At 51.1% G+C, this 17,584-nt stretch overlaps 1 protein-coding gene across 3 annotated transcripts in view; it reads left to right on the forward strand.

Moving 5' to 3' along the window:
* HNF1A (HNF1 homeobox A) overlaps nt 1–17,584 on the forward strand; it is a 23,328-nt gene continuing 5,744 nt past the window's right edge. For 2 of the 3 annotated variants that reach the window (XM_025403174.1, XM_025403175.1), the window contains exons 1-6: nt 1–521; nt 10,450–10,649; nt 14,543–14,729; nt 15,186–15,427; nt 17,094–17,245; nt 17,375–17,576. In XM_025403174.1, the coding sequence (XP_025258959.1) occupies nt 196–521; nt 10,450–10,649; nt 14,543–14,729; nt 15,186–15,427; nt 17,094–17,245; nt 17,375–17,576 (1,309 nt within the window). In that variant the 5' untranslated portion in view covers nt 1–195. The remainder of the gene's footprint in view (nt 522–10,449; nt 10,650–14,542; nt 14,730–15,185; nt 15,428–17,093; nt 17,246–17,374; nt 17,577–17,584) is intronic. The other variant, XM_025403173.1, reaches the window with a different exon arrangement.

The following is a 17,584-nucleotide window of genomic DNA, read 5'->3' on the forward strand; positions in this document are numbered from 1 at the left end:
CTGATTCACGGGCCGCTGGGGCCAGGGTTGGGGGTTGGGGGTGCCCACGGGGCTTGGCTAGTGGGGTTTTGGGGGGGCAGTGGGTGCAAGGAGTTTGGTTTGTGTCTGCCGGCTGGCAGGCAAACGCAACCCACGCAGTGGGGGAGGCGGCTAGCGTGGTGGACCCAGGCCGCGTGGCCCTGTGGCAGCCGAGCCATGGTTTCTAAACTGAGCCAGCTGCAGACGGAGCTCCTGGCGGCCCTGCTCGAGTCAGGGCTGAGCAAAGAGGCACTGATCCAGGCACTGGGTGAGCCGGAGCCCTACCTCCTGGCTGGAGATGGCCCCCTGGACAAGGGGGAGTCCTGCGGCGGCGGTCGAGGGGAGCTGGCTGAGCTGCCCAATGGGCTGGGGGAGACTCGGGGCTCCGAGGATGATACGGACGACGATGGGGAAGACTTCACGCCACCCATCCTCAAAGAGCTGGAGAACCTCAGCCCTGAGGAGGCAGCCCACCAGAAAGCCGTGGTGGAGACCCTTCTGCAGTAAGGAGCCCTTCCCCGTCCCAGGTCCCAGGAAGAGCCTAGAGGGGCCCCCCTCAGCTCCTAACGAGCCCCCCTTCTGAGTCGAGTCCCCATGAGCTTCAGCCTTTAGCCTAGCTGCTGGGAAGGAGGACAGGGTCCATGAGAGCCCAGGGGTCCTTGCTTGGAGGGTTGAGCCTCCAGCCCCTGAACTTCTCCTCTGCGGAGTCCCAAATCCCCACGAGCTGAGGCCTTCAGCCCAGTCCCTGGGCAGGAGACATTTCCCGGGGGGTCCAAGATGGGAGAAAAAGCAGGTGAGTTCACAACTCAAATGCCTGGAGAACTGGGGGGTGGTGGAAATGTTTAGCCCCTAGGATCATGTATACTCTCCAGACCCTAACTCCTGCACTGAGTCCTCAGCGGGTAGGCTCCGGGGCCCAGGAAGCACTGCCAGGGAGGAGGGCCCGAAGCTGGGGTTTTGGGGGCTTCCCTGGCCTCCTAGGGACTCATGCATTTAGCCAGGGAAGCCCAGGTCTTTCTTACCTGAGGCAGACAGAGCCTCGAGGTGGGAGCTGCTCCCCTTTCCTGTGTGGCCACAGGCACCCCACCTCACCAGCAGGCGCCATTAGAGGCTCCCCGTTCTACATTCCCATCCACTGGCAGACTCCCCGTCTCCTGGAGAACTGGGTGGGTCCTGAGCTCGATGCCTCCCCTCTCCTCAGCAGAGCTGACCTAGTTACTAATTACCCACATGCTTTATTATTTCTCTTTTGTTTTATAAATTTATAAATGGCGAAAGGCTCTGATAAGGTCTGTGATCATTAACTTGTGGAAATGGTGGCCTGGAAAGATCTGGGCCAACCCACCTCCCACCTAGTGGGGGTGGGGGATGGGGTGTGGGGGAGAAGGAAGGGTGGCCTGGGGGCTGCAGGGGCCACCCCTCCCCAGGGGCTCCCTGACCTTCACCCTATAGCGGCTGCTTGGGGAGGTTCACTACTTCCTGGGCGCTGTGCTGAGGTTTCACAGGAATAATTTCCCTTCACGGTGAGAGAAATCCTGGGCAGAAGCTATCAGTGACTCTGTTTCACAAATGGGGAAACCGGGGCTTAGAGCGGGGAAGGAGCTGGACTAAGTTCACCCAACGGAGGCCCCAAACCTACTCTGTTTGCTGCTCTCAATTGCTATGATGAGGGGTCAGAGGCCTGCAGGGGGTGGCCAGGGAGTCAGAGAGACAGCGAGTCCCAAAGATGCTCTGAAGGGGCCCATCTCTTTTCTGTCCAAGGTCCTGATCCCAGCTGGGGTGGGGGAGGGCTGGTGGATTCCTGCTTTCCCAGAGGCCTCAGGGAGCCTCCCGAGGGCCTGGACAGGGGGCAGGGGAGCAGTCAGGGCCCCCTGACTTGGCAGGAAGAGGAGGGCAAAGGACTCTAGAGCTGCAGGGGAGGGGCAAAGAGTCAGGCATCCCAGACCCAGGGCGAAGGCAACTCGACGGGGTGGGGCTGGGCCGGACCTGCCCAGGGCCCCAGATGGGATTGGGGGCTTTGGGGTGAGGGTGGGGGCAAGGGATGCTTTCTTACCTGACTGAGTGAGCTCTCTTGGTCAGCAGCCCCCTTTGGTGGGATGGTGGGGTTGGGGGAGCCTTGATCCACAGCATTTGAAGGGGAAGCAGAGGTCAAAGTGCTTCCTAGGGACCAGCAGAGACCTGGAAGCCGAGGCAGACAGTGTAGAAAGAGGCCATCTGGGTAGATGGAGAGAGAAGCTGGGAGAAGCGGAACGGAGGAGCCGGGGGGCGGGGGCTCAGACCCAGCTGGGAGAAGGGGCACGGGAGAGAATGAGGTGCCCCAAGCTTGCAAGGAGGCTGGAGTGCTTCCCGCCTGCCCCGATTGGGTTTTCTTTAATGCTAACAGCATGCTATTTACTTTCCATTTAAATGTGAGATGTTGCTATAAATTATCAACCAGCTCCTTGTTCCTCTACAGTTTATAACTAACTACCTGGGTTACTTATTGTTCAGGTAACAAAAGGGATCGGAAAACGCCCTGAGTGAAAAAAGTGGGGCCTCCAGCGTCAGGGTCGGGGAAGGAGCCAGGGAGAGAGGGGCGGGGGACCCCTGTTGAAGGCCTGAGCCATCGGGGAGGTTGAGGCTGGGAAGATGGTACAGAGGCGGAACGTCTAGTAGAAGCTGTTTCCTGGGAGAAGTCAGTGTCTGGGAAGAAGCTGGGTGTGTCCTGGGTCCCAGGTCTCCCTGGGGTGGCCCATGTTTCTGGCCACTGCAGGAACCTGAGCTCTTTCTTCAGATCTGCCCCTTAGTTCCCTGAGTGAACTTGGGCAAGTCTGTTCCTCTCCTTCTGCCTTAGTTTCCCTTCCTGGCCAAGGAATAAAATCCAAACTCCCTGCCTTGGTTTCGTTCCCCTCCCTCCACCCCACCAAATTCCTGGATCTCCTCCCAGGTCTTTCTCTTCCTTCCTGCCTTTGCTGTAGCCATTTTGGCTTTGCTGTTCCTCAGCACCCCAAGCCAATTCCCACCCCAGGGCCTTTGCACGTGCTCTTCCTGCTGCTTGGAACCCCTTTCCAGATCTTCCCATGGCCGGTTTCTTCTCCTTCATCTCCCTGATTGCTCCATTCAAAAGGGGGCCCCACCCCCCATCACTCTCTTCCACTGCTGTCATTTACTTTCTCTGGTTCCCTGTCATGACTTGTGATCATCTGATTTATCTGTTTGTTTTCTATCTCCTGCCATGAAAATAGAAGCTCTTCAAGGACGAGGCCTGTGTTGCCTTATTCACCACTTGTACCCACATCCTGCCCAGTGGCTGATGCACAGCAGGAATGAGTGAGTGACTGGGATTCTCTGAGGCCCTGAAGATATCTACTGCCCTGTTGGCCAGGGCCCAGCAGCCTGAGATGTGGCCAAGGGAGAAACTGGGACCCAGGGTTCCTTCCTGGGTGTCCTCCCAGGTCCTTTCTGTCCCTGATCAGCTCAAACCCCAACCTGTTTCTTTTTTGTTGTTTTTGTTTTTGAGACAGAGTCTTGCTCTGTTGCCCCAGCTGGAGTGCAGTGGCACACTGCACTCCGCCTCCTGGGTTCAAGTGATTCTCCTGCCTCAGCCTCCCGAGTAGCTGGGATTACAGGTGCTCACCACCATGCCTGGCTGATGTTTTGTATTTTAGTAGAGATGGGGTTTCACTATGTTGGCCAGGCTGGTCTCGAACTCCTGACCTCAGGTGATCCACCTGCCTTGGCCTCCCAAAGTGCTGGGATTACAGTCATGAGCCACTGCCCCCGGCCTTCAAACCCCAACCTTGAAGTGCTCTGATCCTGCCCATCAGGCAGGATCAGGGCACCGAGACCCAGGAAGACAGTTGCCAAGGGAGGACAGAGGATCTGACACCCCGACAAAAGCCAGACTGCCTGCATCCTAATCCCAGCTCTGCCCCTTTCTAGCCTGAGCAGGTGATTTCATTTTTCTGAGCCTCAGTTTTGTCTACAGGGTAGAGATGACAATAACCCTTGTCCACAGGGTAAAATGGCATGGCACTTGTAGAGTACACATGTAGTAAGTGCAATACACAGCAGTCATTATTAGTGATCCCATTTTACAGATGAGCAAATTAAGGCTGAGAGAGGCAGTGCCTCACCGAACAAAACTCTTCCGAAGGACTGAAGGCAGGCCAGGATTTGGACCTGGGTCCTCCTACCTTAAGCTCCATACAGCAACCTCGAGGTTGCACTTTCCTGTCATTCCTGCTGTTCAACTTGACCATCAGCTCACTTCCATACAGTGCTTTGGAGTTCATAAAGGGCTTACAAAATGCACTGAGCTCATTTTTCCCTTCCCACCATCTCTGAAGTCTGAAATATCATTCGCCCTATTTCACAGATGAGGAAACTGAGGCACACGGAGGTTAAGCAAAGAATCAAGGCCATATCTAAAGCCCCCACACTGAGAAGTCAGCTCCCCCTCCAGATGTGGGGATGAACACCACAACCTTGCATGCCCTGAAACTCCAGGGGCAAGAGGGCAAGAGGCTCAAAGCCTTGGACATTTGATTGACCCCGGAATGGGTAGGAGAGAGAGGAGGAAGATGTGGGCGGGTCTTCACCTCTCCTGGGCTCTGCTGTGTGGGGTCAAGGGTCTCCAGGGCTGCATTAAGATGATGATGATGACAATATTATTCCACAAATTCAGCACTTACTGTGTGCCAGGCACTGCCCTAAGTTCATCCTCCCTATTTGAAGTTCATTTAATTTTCCCAGGAGCGGTGTGAGGTAGGGGTGGATTTTCCCCACGTTACAGGGCAGATGTGGGTCATACAGGAGCACGTGCGGCTAGGTTGCAGTGGTGGGATTTTAACCCATGTTGCTTTGACTCTCAAACCCATTAGAGTCAAAGCAGGAGATGCCTGGAGACTTGGCCTCTTGGTTCTTTTCTTTTTCTTTTCGTTCTTTTTTTTTGGCGGGGGGGATAGAGTCTCACTCTGCTGCTGGGGCTGGAGTGCAGTGGCACAATCCTCGGCTCATTGTAACCTCTGCCTCCTGGGTTCAAGTGATCCTCCTGCCTCAGTCCCCTGAGTAGCTGGGACCACAGGCACACGACACCACACCCAGCTAATTTTTGTATTTTTAGTAGAGACAGGGTTTCACTATGTTGGCCAGGGTGGTCTCTAACTCCTGACCTTATGTGATCCACCCATCTCGGCCTCCCAAAGTGCTGGGATTACAGGCATGAACCACCGAGTGCAGCCTTGGCCTCTCAGTTCTGAGCTAGGACAGTTGGAGAAGCTGCCCTCAAAAAGAGTCAGGCCCTTGGAGACTCTGTGTGTGTGTGTGTGTGTGTGTGTGTGTGTGTGTGTAAGAGATACACAGAGAGATAGAAGAGAGTGATAGCAAGAGAGTGGGGGGTGGGGGGAGAGAGAGACATTGATTCAGTAGGTTCTAGAAAAAAGTGGCACAGGAGGCTTCTCCCAGAAAAGGGAAAGCCAGGCCCTCTCGGCTCTCTGTCTCCTAACTGGCATTGAAAATTCACTTTTTTGTTATGGATTTGTTGCCCAAATCTACTAGGAATTGTTTAAAAGCGGAACATTCGTATCAGCTCACTTTAACAGTTTGCTTTCCATTTTCACATTCAAAAGCCTGTCTTCTGTTTTTTTTTTTTTTTTTTTTTTTTTTTTTTTTTTTTTTTTTTTTTGAGACGGGAGTCTCGCTCTGTTGCCCAGGCTGGAGTGCAGTGGCCGGATCTCAGCTCGCTGCAAGCTCCGCCTCCCGGGTTCACGCCATTCTCCTGCCTCAGCCTCCCGAGTAGTTGGGACTACACGCGCCCGCCACCGCGCCCGGCTAGTTTTTTGTATTTTTTAGTAGAGACGGGGTTTCACCGTGTTAGCCAGGATGGTCTCGATCTCCTGACCTCGTGATCCGCCCGTCTCGGCCTCCCAAAGTGCTGGGATTACAGGCTTGAGCCACCGCGCCCGGCCTGTCTTCTGTTTCTAAGGGTTGCACATGTATTCGTGCAGGCTGGCCGGCCTTTGTTTTATTTTCAAGTTCAACTTAAATTTGACCTGGTATGGGAGAATGAGAGAGAGAGAGAGAGAGAGAGAGAAACAGACAGACATGGAATCAGATGGACAGGGGCACATAGCAAATCTTTGGTTTGAGCCCAGGAGAGGCTCTGGTGAGAGGAAGACTGACCCTATTCTCTTTGGGAGAGAGAGAAGGGAAGGATGGAGGAAGGGAGGACACAGGAGGACACGGCACAGGAGGGTGATGGCTGCAGATGGGGGAGGGGAGGCATCGGGCAGCCTGGCTCTAGGATCAGATAAACATGTTTGCCACGGAGCACCAGGCTGGACTTTGTACTGCCCTTCCCTCTGAGCTCTGACTGGCAACCAGAGAAGCGGGGAGGTGAAGGAGAGAGGATCCTAGGAGCCCAGGAAAGAAGGGAGAGAGAGAAGCTGGGGAGAGGCCCGCGGGGGGGTTCCTGGCAACATGAAATTTTTTTGGAGTCCCAACTAGATCACCTTGCACAAGTGACTGCGCCTTTCTGAGCCTCAGTTTTCTCCTCTGTGAAATGGGCATAGCGTCTACTTCGTAGGGTTATAAGATGTAAGTGGCTGCCCTCAGCACAGTGTGTGGCTCACAGTAAATCCTCAAGAAACATGAGTTTTCAGATTTTTTTTTTTTTTTTTTTTGAGACAGGGTTTCACTCTGTCACCAAGGCTGGAGTGCCGTGGCGCAATCACAGCTCATTGCAGCCCCGACCTCCCAGGCTCAAGAGATCCTTGTCTCAGCCTTCTGAGTAGCTGGGACTACAGGCTTNCCGAGGGGACTACAGGCGCCCGCCACCACGCCCGGCTAGTTTTTTTTTTTGTATTTTTAGTAGAGACGGGGTTTCACCATGTTAGCCAGGATGGTCTCGATCTCCTGACCTCGTGATCCGCCCGCCTCGGCCTCCCAAAGTGCTGGGATTACAGGCTTGAGCCACCGCGCCCGGCCTTGAGACAGGGTTTCACTCTGTCACCAAGGCTGGAGTGCCGTGGCGCAATCACAGCTCATTGCAGCCCCGACCTCCCAGGCTCAAGAGATCCTTGTCTCAGCCTTCTGAGTAGCTGGGACTACAGGCTTGTGCCACCACACCTGGCTAATTTTTCTATTTTTTTGTAGAAACAGAGTCCCACTCTGTTGTCCAGGCTGGTCTCAAACTACTGAGCTCAAGGAATCCTCATACCTTAGCCTCCCAAGAAGCTGGGACTACAGGTGTGCACCACCATGCCTGGCTAATTTATTTATTTTTTTTATAGAGACAGAGTCTCACTATGTTGTCCAGGCTGGTCTTGAACTACAGGGCTCAAGTGATCCTCCCACCTCAGCCTTTCAAATAGCTGGGATTACCAGCATGAGCCACCATTGCTGGTTTACAATTCAGTTTTAAATATTATATATGCCAAGGTGGGAGGATCGCTTGAGCCCAGGAGTTTGAGACCAGCCTGGCCAACATAGCGAGTCCCTGATCTACCAAAAAAAAAAAAAAGAAAGAAAGAAAAGAAAGAAAGAAAAAAAAGTACAAAAATTAGCTGGCACGTTGGGACGTGCCTGTGGTCCCAAGCACTTGGGAGTCTGAGGTGGGAGGACCAACTGAGCCCAGGAGTTTGAGGCTACAGTGAGCTGTGATCATGCTACTGAGCTCCAGCCTGGGTGACAGAACAAGTAGCCTCTGAAAAGAAAATAAATACATACAAATAAATATTGGCCAGGCATGGTGGCTCACACCTGTAATCCCAGCATTTTGGGAGGCCAAGGTGGGTGGATCACCTGAGGTCAGGAGTTTAAGACCAGCCTGGCCAACATGGTGAAACTCCGTCTCTGCTAAAAATATAAAAAATAGTTGGGTGTGGTAGCCCGTGCCTGTAATCCCAGCTACTCGGGAGGCTGAGGCAGGAGAATCGCTTGAACCCAGGAGGCGGAGGGTGCAGTGAGCTGAGCTCGCGCCACTGCACTCCAGCCTGGCCACAGAGCAATGCTTTGTCTCAAAAAATAAATAAATAAGTAAATAAAAATAAAAATCAAAATCATGTATGCATATATAGTATAGTATATGTTACGTAATTTACAAAGTACATACGGACACCAGAGAAGACTGTCCTTCTCACTTCCATCCCCAGCACCTTGTTCTCCTCTGGAAGCAACCAGAGTCCCCAGTTCCGTGAGTGCCCTCTGGTATTTTACATGTGCACAAATACGTAGAAATCCTCTAGAAATCCTCTTTTACCTCACTTCAAATTTTTCATAAATAGCAGTGTAGCAGACACACCAGATAAACTCCGCTCCGTCTGGGCACACAGAGCTTCCTCAGTGGGGTTTTTTCAGTGGTTGCATTGAACAGATGCACCTCCATTTAGTTAATCAGGATCCTTTTGCTGGGCTCCTTCGTTGCTTCTAATCTTTTCTATGGCAAGCAACGTGGCAAGGAATTGCCTTCTACTTGTGCCATTTGTCACCTGTGCCAATGTTAGAAGGCTCAAATTCTAGAAGCGAATTGCTCAGTGAGGCAGGGGAGAGCACAGGCTTTGGAATCACGCAGACCCAAGTTCAAATCCCAGTCTGCCTGTTTCAGTGCTGCTGTATTGAGCTGTATTTATCTGTTTTTTTTTTTGTTTGTTTGTTTGTTTGTTTTTTTGAGATGGAGTCTCACTCTGCTGCCCAGGCTGCAATGCAGTGGCGATCTTGGCTCACTGCAACCTCTGCCTCCCGGGTTCAAGCGATTCTCCTGCCTCAGCCTCCCAAGTAGCCAGGATTATAGGCGCCTGCCACAATACCTGACTTATTTTTTATTTTTATTTATTTTTTTGTAGAGATGGATTTCCCCATGTTGGCCAGGCTGGTCTCAAACTCCTAACCTCAAGAGACCCGCCCACCTTGGCCTCCCAAAGTGCTGGGATTACAGGTGTGAGTCACTGCACCCAGCCTATCTGTGACATACTGGTAATATAAGTTCAGGAGAGGGAGAGAGAGAGGCGGGGATTGAGACAGAGCAGGAGAGGAGGAGAGAAAATGTATATGGCTCAGGCTGTCTGATCCCTTCTGTCCCCCATGGGGAGACCTACAGTGAGCAGAGACATGAGTCACAGGTGGCATCGGGTCCCTTGAGTCTCTCTGGTGGGAGAATCTCAGCCCACAGGGTGGCATTCCAGTGTTCACATGCATTTTTGGTACTATGAGGCCTCTGAATGTCAACCCTGTCACCTGGGACTCTGTGGAAAAACCAGCCGCCTGTTCTGGTGCTGTGGGGAAACTGGCCTGGCCACAGCCAAGGGTGCAGATTTTCAGGAATCTTTTTTTTTTTTTTAGACAGAGTCTCACTCTATCACCCAGGCTGCAGTGGTGAGATTTCGGCTCACTGCAACCTCCACCTCCCAGGTTCAAGCAATTCTCCTGCCTCAGCTCCCCCAAGTAGCTGGGATTATAGGCTCCCACCACCATGCCCGGCGAATTTTTGTATTTTTAGTGGAGACAGGGTTTCACCATGTTGGCCAGGTTGGTCTCAAACTCCTGACCTCAGGTGATCCTCCCACCTCAGCTCCCAAAGTGCTGGGATTACAGGTGTGAGCCACCGCACCCAGCCTCAGGAAGCATTTTGACTTTGTAATTTTCTGCCTGAAAGGCTATCTTAGAACTGAATCCTTTTAGGTGGATGGGACTCTGCTTGCCCTGTGACCTTGGACAAGGGACAAAATGATGCAAATTCTGTAAGCCTCAGTGGCTCTGGGTGTAAAATTGGAGAATCCATATTTCTTTCCTTGTTTTCAGATTCAATGCTTTCCTTTTTCCAGCAGTTCTCCTTCGTCCATCCATCCATCATCCATCCACCCACCCACCTCCAATCCATCCATCCATCCATCCATCCATCCATCCATCCATTATCCATCCACCCACCAATCCATCCACCCATCTATCTGTCCATCCATTCTACCCTACCATCCATCCACCAGTCCATCCATCTATCCACCAGTTCATCCACCCACCCACCCATCCACCCACCCACCCATCCACCCATCCATTCACCCACCCACCCATCCATTCACCTATCCACCCATCCATCCATTCACCCATCCATCCATCTATCCATATATCTTCATCTGTGTCCATGTCTGTGTATCCATGTTTCTAAACCTTTATCTGTTCCAGTGTCTGTGTCCATAGGCCTGTGCCCACGTTTGTCATGTGTGTGCATCTACAAGTCTCTGTCCTCATGACCAGGTGTCTGTGTCCCTGTGTCCTGGCATAAATGACCATACCTCCCTGTCCCTGAGTCCAAGTGTAGGCCCCTTGGCTCCATAACTGCTTTCATGCACAGTCCCCACCCTCAGGGCTGACAAGGGTTCCAGCACCCAGGGCCCCAGCCCCACCTATGGGGAGGGATACCCCCTGCTGAGCAGACCCTGTCCTTGCCCTTCCTCCCAGGGAGGACCCGTGGCGTGTGGCGAAGATGGTCAAGTCCTACCTGCAGCAGCACAACATCCCACAGCGGGAGGTGGTCGACACCACTGGCCTCAACCAGTCCCACCTGTCCCAACACCTCAACAAGGGCACCCCCATGAAGACGCAGAAGCGGGCCGCCCTGTACACCTGGTACGTCCGCAAGCAGCGAGAGGTGGCGCAGCGTAAGTAACGACCCTACCCCGCGTCTTCCCTGGGAGGGCCCAGGACTCTCCCCTAACTCACAGGTGGGGGCTGGAAACTTCACCATCCCCATTGCACAGACAGGTAGATGGAAAGAAGTCCGTGGGATTCAACCTGCATTTATTACCTATTCTGCACCAGGCGCTCTGTGGGACAGGAGTAGGCTTGGTCCTGAGCATCCAAAGATGAATGAACTGGGTCTCTGCTTTCTCTTTTTTTTTTTTTTTGAGACAGAGTTTTGCTCTTATTGCCCAGGCTGGAGTTCCATGGTGTGACCTCAGCTCACTGTGACCTCCTCCTCCCAGGTTCAAGCAATTCTCCCACCTCAGCCTCCAGAGTAGCTGGGATCACAGGTGCCCACCACCATGCCTGGCTAATTTTTTGTAGTTTTAGTAGAGACGGGGTTTCACCATGTTGGCCAGGCTGGTCTTGAACTCCTGACCTCAGGTGATCCACCCGCCTCAGTCTCCCAAAGTGCTGGGATTACAGGCATGAGCCACCGTACCCGGCCTGGGTCCCTGCTTTCTAAGAGCCCATGGTTAAGTGGGAAAGTGGGAGAAAAGATCATTAGGATCCAGTGAGACATGTATTAGAATGGGACAACAGCAGCCACAACAACAATAATAATGGCTACTATTTATCAAGTGTTTTTGGGGTGCCTGGTCCAGTGCAGAGTATTACACAAAGCATTTCAGGGTGCTGAGCTGACGGTCCACTGGGGAGTGACCTGTTCTTCCTCAGGAAGGCAGAGGTATTAGGAAGGCTCACATTGCAAATATGACCTTTAGACTAGGTCTTAAAGTGGGAGTTGAATTTTGACCCCTGGAGACGCCGGGAAGGGTGTTTCAGGCAGAAGGAACAGCATCAGTAAAGGCTCAGAGGCAAGGTCCACGCTCAGGAAATCCTCCACTGCAAACTCAGGAAGCTCTGGGAGCCCTATTACTCAGGGAATGGTGGGTTTTCTTCTCCAGGCCTCATACCCCACCAAATCCCAGGTGCACTGTCACCTTCCAACCTCTATCTATGTGTAACATTTTTTGACATTTATTAATTATCCAGGTTTTTTAAAAAAGAAATAGCCAGGCATGGTGGTGTGCCATAATCTCAGCTACTTGGGAGGCTGAGGTGGGAGGACTGTTTGAGCCCAGGGGTTCGGGTCCAACCTGGACAACATGGCAAGGTTCCTTGTCTAAAAAAGAAAGAAAGGAAAGATAGGGAAGGGAGCAAGGAAGGAAGGAAAGGAAAGAAGGAAAAGAAAGAAAAGAAAGAAAAAGAATGAGACAGAGAAAGAAAGAAAGGCAATACACATTTGGTTAAAAAAAAGAAAAACAGAGTTTATAAGAAAAATTAGATGTCTTTCCCCTAAAGCAGCCACTGAAATTCCCAGACTCTTGTGTATCCTTCCAGAGAGATTTTCTGCATATAGTAGCAATGGATATGTTGTTTTCTTGCTCTTTTTCTGATTAATGGGAACATACTAGACACACTATTTTGCACATTGTGTTTTGTCTCTTGGCAATAAATCCTGTACATGTTTTCATATTGGCACTGAGAGATTGATTGATTTCATTCTTTATAAGGGCTGCTGGCTGTTATTTAACTGGCCACCTACTGAAGGACTTTTAGGGTTTTTGCAATCTGCGAATACAACCAACTGCAGCAAAAACATCCTTATTTATATAAGTGCATGTTCACATGTGACTGTGTCTGTAAGATAAGTTCCTAGAAGTGGAATGCTGGAACACAGAATAGCTGCTTTAAAATCTGGGGTACATATTGGCATAGTTCCTTCCAAAGAAGTTATATCAATTTACACTTCCACCAACAGTAAAAATCACTGCTGAAAAAAAAAACAAAAGTATGCAGGCCAGGCGCGGTGGCTCACGCCTGTAATCCCAGCACTTTGGGAGGCCGAGGAGGGTGGATCACTTGAGGGCAGGAGTTTGAGACCAGCATGGCCAACATGGTGAAACCCCGTCTTAACTAAAAATACAAAAAAATTAGCTGGACATAGTGGCGCACGCCTGTAATCCCAGCTACTTGGGAGGCCAAGACAAGAGAATCGCTTGAACCCAGGAGGCAGAGGTTGCAGTGAGCCAAGATCATGCCACTGCACTCCAGCCTGGGAGACTCTGTCAAATAAATAAACAAATAAATAAATGTATGTATGTATGTATGCGTGCATGCAATAGACGGCTCTAATCCTTACTCTATAGCTACCCCTCATCCCAATTATTGGGGTGTTCACACTCTACTGTGCTGTAATACACACTTGGAAAAACAGTACATTTTAGTACTATTTTAATTTGTATGAGAAGAAACAATAAAGATTTTGAAAATCTGTTAGAACTAGATTTAGTTTCTGAGAGAAATAGTGTTCTCTTAAAACCATCACTAGAAGAAATTTTACAATATTCGATAAAATGCATTAAAATTTTCTAACAGTTAGAAATGTCATCAAGGACTTCAGCCTAAAGCTGAGAATAGAGATGCAAACTGGCCCAAATAGCTTTCCCTGGGGGATTTTTAACTTAAAAGTTAAGGAGAAATTGGAGAATTTGAGATGCAGAGTCAATATATGACTGTTTTCTTTTTTGTTGGCTTCATTCTCAGACAGGCTCTCCTCATATAGGCAAAGATGGGTTCTGGAAGCCCTGGGCTGCCATCCTATCAGCTTAGCAACCTCAGAAGGAAAAGAGCTCTTCTTTTCAGCTACTTTCAGTTGAATGACTCTTTTTTTATATACTTAATAATATAAACTTTTATTTATTTCATTTTTTGAGCTGAGGTATTTCCATGTTGCCCAGACTGGTTTTGAACTTCTGGGCTCAAGTGATCCCTGCCTCAGCCTCTCAAGTAGCTGGAATGACAGGCACGTGCCACTGTGTCTGCTATAACAGAAACTTTTAAATGAAGTCTAACATAAAAAGTGCACAAATCCAAAGCATACAGCTCAATGAATTTTCACAAAGTGAACACTCCAATACAGATAAAAAACAGAATATTACCAGCACCCAGCCTGGTGTGGTTGCACCCAGGGAGGCAAAGGTGGGAGGATCACTTGAGGCTAAGAGTTCAAGACCAGCCTGGGCAACAGAAGGAGACCCCATCTCTACAAAAACCAAAAATAAAAATAGAAATAAATGAGCCAGGTGTGGTGCACGCCTGTAGTCCTAGCCACTTGTGCCCACTGCTGCTTCTTGGCACTGAGATGGTGAGGGCCCTGCTGCTGCTGTGCCCCTGATTCAGAACCTAACTTCCTCTCTTCTCATAAAGTGCTGTCCTGGCACTTGTGTGTCCCAGTCCTTTGGCGGCCTGCTCAGGGATAATCCAGTAGACTAGTTTCCAGTAAAGTGATATCAGCTGATGAAGGCTGACTGGGTCTCTTCCTCTAGCTAACATTTGCATTTAAAGCCTGATTTTCAAGTCTGGAGAGCTGAATATAATTCTGAATCTACTGAGGACATATGGCTCCAGTGTTTGCTCTACTGCATGACCCTGGAAAAATATGCAAGCCCTCTGAGCCTCGGCTTCCTCATCTGTAAAATGGGGATAGTAAATGTGCCAAATAGGAACAAATGCTAATGCTTACCTGCAGTCTTGTATTGAGAAGAATGGTGAGATCATATCTTGGGTTGGTAGGAAAGCATTCAGGGATTGATTAGTGATGTTTGCCTTGGACACTGGTTAAGAAAGTGATGGCATATGTGTTGTGTGTTTGTCATCACTGGATTAGATGATTTCTAAGTTCTAGCTGTAAGCTACTCTGGTTCAGCACCCCAGCAATGAGAAAGAATCAAGGGCAAGGTCAGAGGAACTGACCTGGGAAGTTGAGAGTGGCCAGTACCCCACTCATAGCTTTCTGTGCCTGCAGAGTTCACCCATGCAGGGCAGGGAGGGCTGATTGAAGAGCCCACAGGTGATGAGCTACCAACCAAGAAGGGGCGGAGGAACCGTTTTAAGTGGGGCCCAGCATCCCAGCAGATCCTGTTCCAGGCCTATGAGAGGCAGAAGAACCCCAGCAAGGAGGAGCGAGAGACGCTGGTGGAGGAGTGCAATAGGTACAATGGCGGGTGGGAAACAGTGCTGTTTTGGTCTGGGCTGTAGCAAGGCCAGGGAAGGGGAAGGTGACTCTAGGTCCTGTAAAAGGCTGTCCAGTCGCCGAGAACTCCTGATGTTGGCTTAGCCTGGCCCAGAAAATTAAGAATACTTGAACCTAACCCCATTCCTCACAGCCCCCCTGCACCCTGGACACCAAGCAACCCTTCCATGGATACCCACCTAATCTGATTCCCTCTACAATCCTATGGCTCTTTTGCTCACTTTATGAATGGAGAGACTGAGGTCAGACAGACTGTCACCTGCCCAACATCATACAGCAGACCTGGCATTGGAACCCAGATCTGCCAGCTTCAAACCCTCAGGCAGAGCTCAACTTCTCAGAACCCTCCCCCTCATGCCCAGGACAGGGTTCCTCTGAGCCTGGCCTGGAGACTCATGGGTGGCTATTTCTGCAGGGCGGAATGCATCCAGAGGGGGGTGTCCCCATCACAGGCACAGGGGCTGGGCTCCAACCTCGTCACAGAGGTGCGTGTCTACAACTGGTTTGCCAACCGGCGCAAAGAAGAAGCCTTCCGGCACAAGCTGGCCATGGACACATACAGCGGGCCCCCACCAGGGCCAGGCCCGGGACCTGCGCTGCCTGCTCACAGTTCCCCCAGCCTGCCCCCGCCTGCCCTCTCTCCCAGTAAGCTCCACGGTGAGTGGTATTGTGGGGACAGGGGACACGTGGGAAGGTGGGAGGGTTGGGGAGGACTGTCCCAGTGACAGCAGTCACCTAAACCTCTTAGCACTACAGTTTGGTTCCATTCCATTCACACCACTCCTTATCACTCTACTTCACTCTGTTCATTCATCCATTCCACTCTATCTCCATTCCATTCACTCTACTCCTTTCCACTCTATTCACTCCATCCACTCCACTCCATCCACTACAATTAACCCCATTCCATTCACCCCATTCCATCCACTCCATTCACCTCTACTCCCTCCACTCCATTCACCTCCACTCCATCCACTCTACTCCATTCACTCAACTCCACTGCATCCACTCTATTCCATCTACTCCATCCACTCCACTCCATCCATTCCATCCAAATTCATCCCATCTACATTCAACTCCACTCCATCCACTCCATTCACCTCCACTCTACTCCATTCACTCCACTCAACTTCACTGCATCCACTTTATTCTATTCCATCTACTCCATCCACTCCACTCCATCCATTCCATCCAACTTCATCCCATCCTCTACATTCAACTCCACTCCATCCACCCTACTCTACTACATTCAGCTCTACTCTATCCACTCCACTCCATCCATTCCATCCAACTTCATCCCACTCACTACATTCAACTCCACTCCATCGACTCCATACCCCGCTGCATTCACTGCACTCCATCTATTACATTCAACTCTACTCCATCCACTCCATACTCTATTCCATCCACTTACTCCATCCATTCCATTCAACTCCACTCCATCCACTCCACTCACTCAACTCCATCTACTCCACTCCCTCTACTTCATTTAACTGTGCTCCATCCACTTCACTCCACCCATTCCATCCACTCCACTCCATCCACTCCACCCATGTGACTCCATCCAGTCTACCCACTCTTTTCTCCACTCCTCTCCACTCCATACTATTTTATTCTATCTGTCCCATCCACTCTTCACCCCACATGACTCCATACTTCATCCATTCCACTCTGCTCCATCCACTCCACTCCAACTCACTCACTCCACTCCATACCATACCATTCCACTCCACTCTGTCCACATGACTCCATTCATTCCACTCCACTCCACACTATTCCTCACCATTCCATCCACTCCACCCTACACCATTCCACTCCATTCTATTCCTTCCCACCCATCCTCTCCACCCTTTACGGTACCCGTTCCACTTGATCCCACTCATTCCACTCAATTCAATCTATACTACTCCACACCATCCACTCCACTTCATATCATTCCACTCAACTCAACCTAAGTTGATTTGGGTTAATTCCATTCAATTCATTCATTTCAGATTGTATCAATTCAATTCATTTCAACTCAACTAAATTCAGTTAAATTCAATTCAGTTGTCTTCCACTGAGCACCTACTGCATGTCAGGTATAGCACTAGGCAGTGGCGGGGAATGGAGCTAATAAATGCAGTCCCAGCCTTCAAGGAACTGGGAGCAGCTAACCCAGGGCTTGGCAAAAGGTAGAAACACAGGCAGATTTGCTGGCTGCATAAAGGCCGACGGGCAGCTGGCCTAAGCAGACCAGTGGAGTTTGAAGCGATGAGGGCTATGGAGGCAGGGGAGGGCTGGGAAGTGGGGTGCTGAGGCAGGACACTGCTTCCCCCTCCAGGTGTGCGCTATGGACAGCCGGCGACCAGTGAGACTTCAGAAGTGCCCTCAAGCAGTGGCGGCCCCTTAGTGACAGTGTCTACACCCCTGCACCAAGTGTCCCCCACGGGCCTGGAGCCCAGCCACAGCCTGCTGAATACAGAAGCCAAGCTGGTGAGCGTCCTGCCTGTAGGGAAAACCCAACCTCATCTTTCCTTGGCAGGGAGATTCTGGAACAGTCCCCAGGGAGGCCCTGTTGGGACCCCGCCCCCACCCCCGACTCACCTTGGCTTCCCTTTGTAGGTCTCAGCAGCTGGGGGCCCCCTTCCCCCTGTCAGCACCCTGACGGCACTGCACAGTTTGGAGCAGACATCCCCAGGCCTCAACCAGCAGCCCCAGAACCTCATCATGGCCTCACTTCCTGGGGTCATGACCATCGGGCCTGGTGAGCCTGCCTCCCTGGGTCCTACGTTCACCAACACAGGTGCCTCCACCCTGGTCATCGGTAAGCTG

Source organism: Theropithecus gelada, chromosome 11 (genome assembly GCF_003255815.1).
Source record: "Theropithecus gelada isolate Dixy chromosome 11, Tgel_1.0, whole genome shotgun sequence".
In the NCBI taxonomy this organism is placed as follows: domain Eukaryota; kingdom Metazoa; phylum Chordata; class Mammalia; order Primates; family Cercopithecidae; genus Theropithecus; species Theropithecus gelada.